At 67.3% G+C, this 1,135-nt stretch overlaps 1 protein-coding gene across 1 annotated transcript in view; it reads right to left on the reverse strand.

The window, feature by feature from the left end:
- Window positions 1-1,028: 1,028 nt before the first annotated feature.
- Window positions 1,029-1,135, reverse strand: part of FAM110A (family with sequence similarity 110 member A) — a 1,159-nt gene continuing 1,052 nt past the window's right edge. Inside the window, exon 2 of the mRNA XM_009282769.2 lies at window positions 1,029-1,133. Coding sequence (XP_009281044.1) covers window positions 1,029-1,133 — 105 coding nt within the window. The remainder of the gene's footprint in view (window positions 1,134-1,135) is intronic.

Genomic DNA, 1,135 nt, shown 5'->3' on the forward strand with positions numbered 1-1,135 from the left:
GACCTGCAAGACCCGACCGCCGCCCCCGCTGTGCCCGCCGGGCCCCGCGCTGGCACACCACGGCACGGCACCCATCGCTCCTGCGGGAACCCGGCCGCTCAGCACCGCCAGCCCCTGCTGAGCCGTGGGCACCTCAAGGGTCCCTGCCCCATCCTGACCTCCACCACCTCGAGAGACAGCAATGCACACAGCCTCCAAAATACAGAGATTTAATAAAACCAGCCGCGTTACTATTATTATTTACAGACCAAACATCAGGAAAAACAGTAGAAATGAGGAAAAGACCAACAACCGTCATATTCATAAATACCAGGGCCCAGCGTGCCCGGGGCTGTGCGCCCGCTGGCACCTGGGAGGGGATGCAAGCGCTCACAGACACTCGCACACACGCAGCCCTGGGCTGCTCGAAGCGGGAGGTCGGGTTTGCCCCCCGCCGCGAAGCACCCAGCTTCTCCCAGACCGTCAGCGTTAAGACGGGGGCCACCAGGAAACGGCCCCCAACCCGTGCAGCGTGGCCCCCTCGGTGGAGGCTGCAGGGGGGCAGCTCCTTCCCCAGGGCTGTGTCCCTGCTCCATGCAGGGGGGAACCGGCCCCTTACCCCCCACCCATGGGTGCTGGCGAGGAGCAGGGCAGGCAGGAGCTTCCAGCAGTGCAGGCAGGCTGACCTCACACGGGCTCCCGCGGGAATGGGCGAGGAGAGGGTGTTGGGGACCGGCCGCGCACCTGGGGACACGTGTGTCCTCTGCCCTCCCGCAGGCTCGCGGGGACCTGGCTCTCCAGTGTCGGCACAGGGGTCTGACAGAGCCAGAGCCAGCGGGAAGGATGCCCAGCCACCACACCGGGGCTCTGCCAGTGCCGCTGTGGCACGGGGGGCAGGGAAGCAAGGGGGGGCGGGGGTTGAGTTTGAGGGTCCTGTCCCCACCGAGAGGTCCCTGCTCCTCCCGGGACACAGCCTGCGCTCCCTCCCCGTCCGGCATTGCCTGCTCGCGAGCAACCCGTCCCCGGCACCCGCCGCCACCGCAGCACTGCTACACGTCAGAAACCTGCTGGGGCTCCCTGGCCTGGCGCAGCCCGTACAGCCACTTGATGACGCGGGCGTTGCGCTCGATGACGGAGATACCGTAGGGCACGCGCT

This window comes from Aptenodytes forsteri, unplaced genomic scaffold (assembly GCF_000699145.1).
Source record: "Aptenodytes forsteri isolate BGI_AS27 unplaced genomic scaffold, ASM69914v1 Scaffold422, whole genome shotgun sequence".
NCBI lineage: Eukaryota > Metazoa > Chordata > Aves > Sphenisciformes > Spheniscidae > Aptenodytes > Aptenodytes forsteri.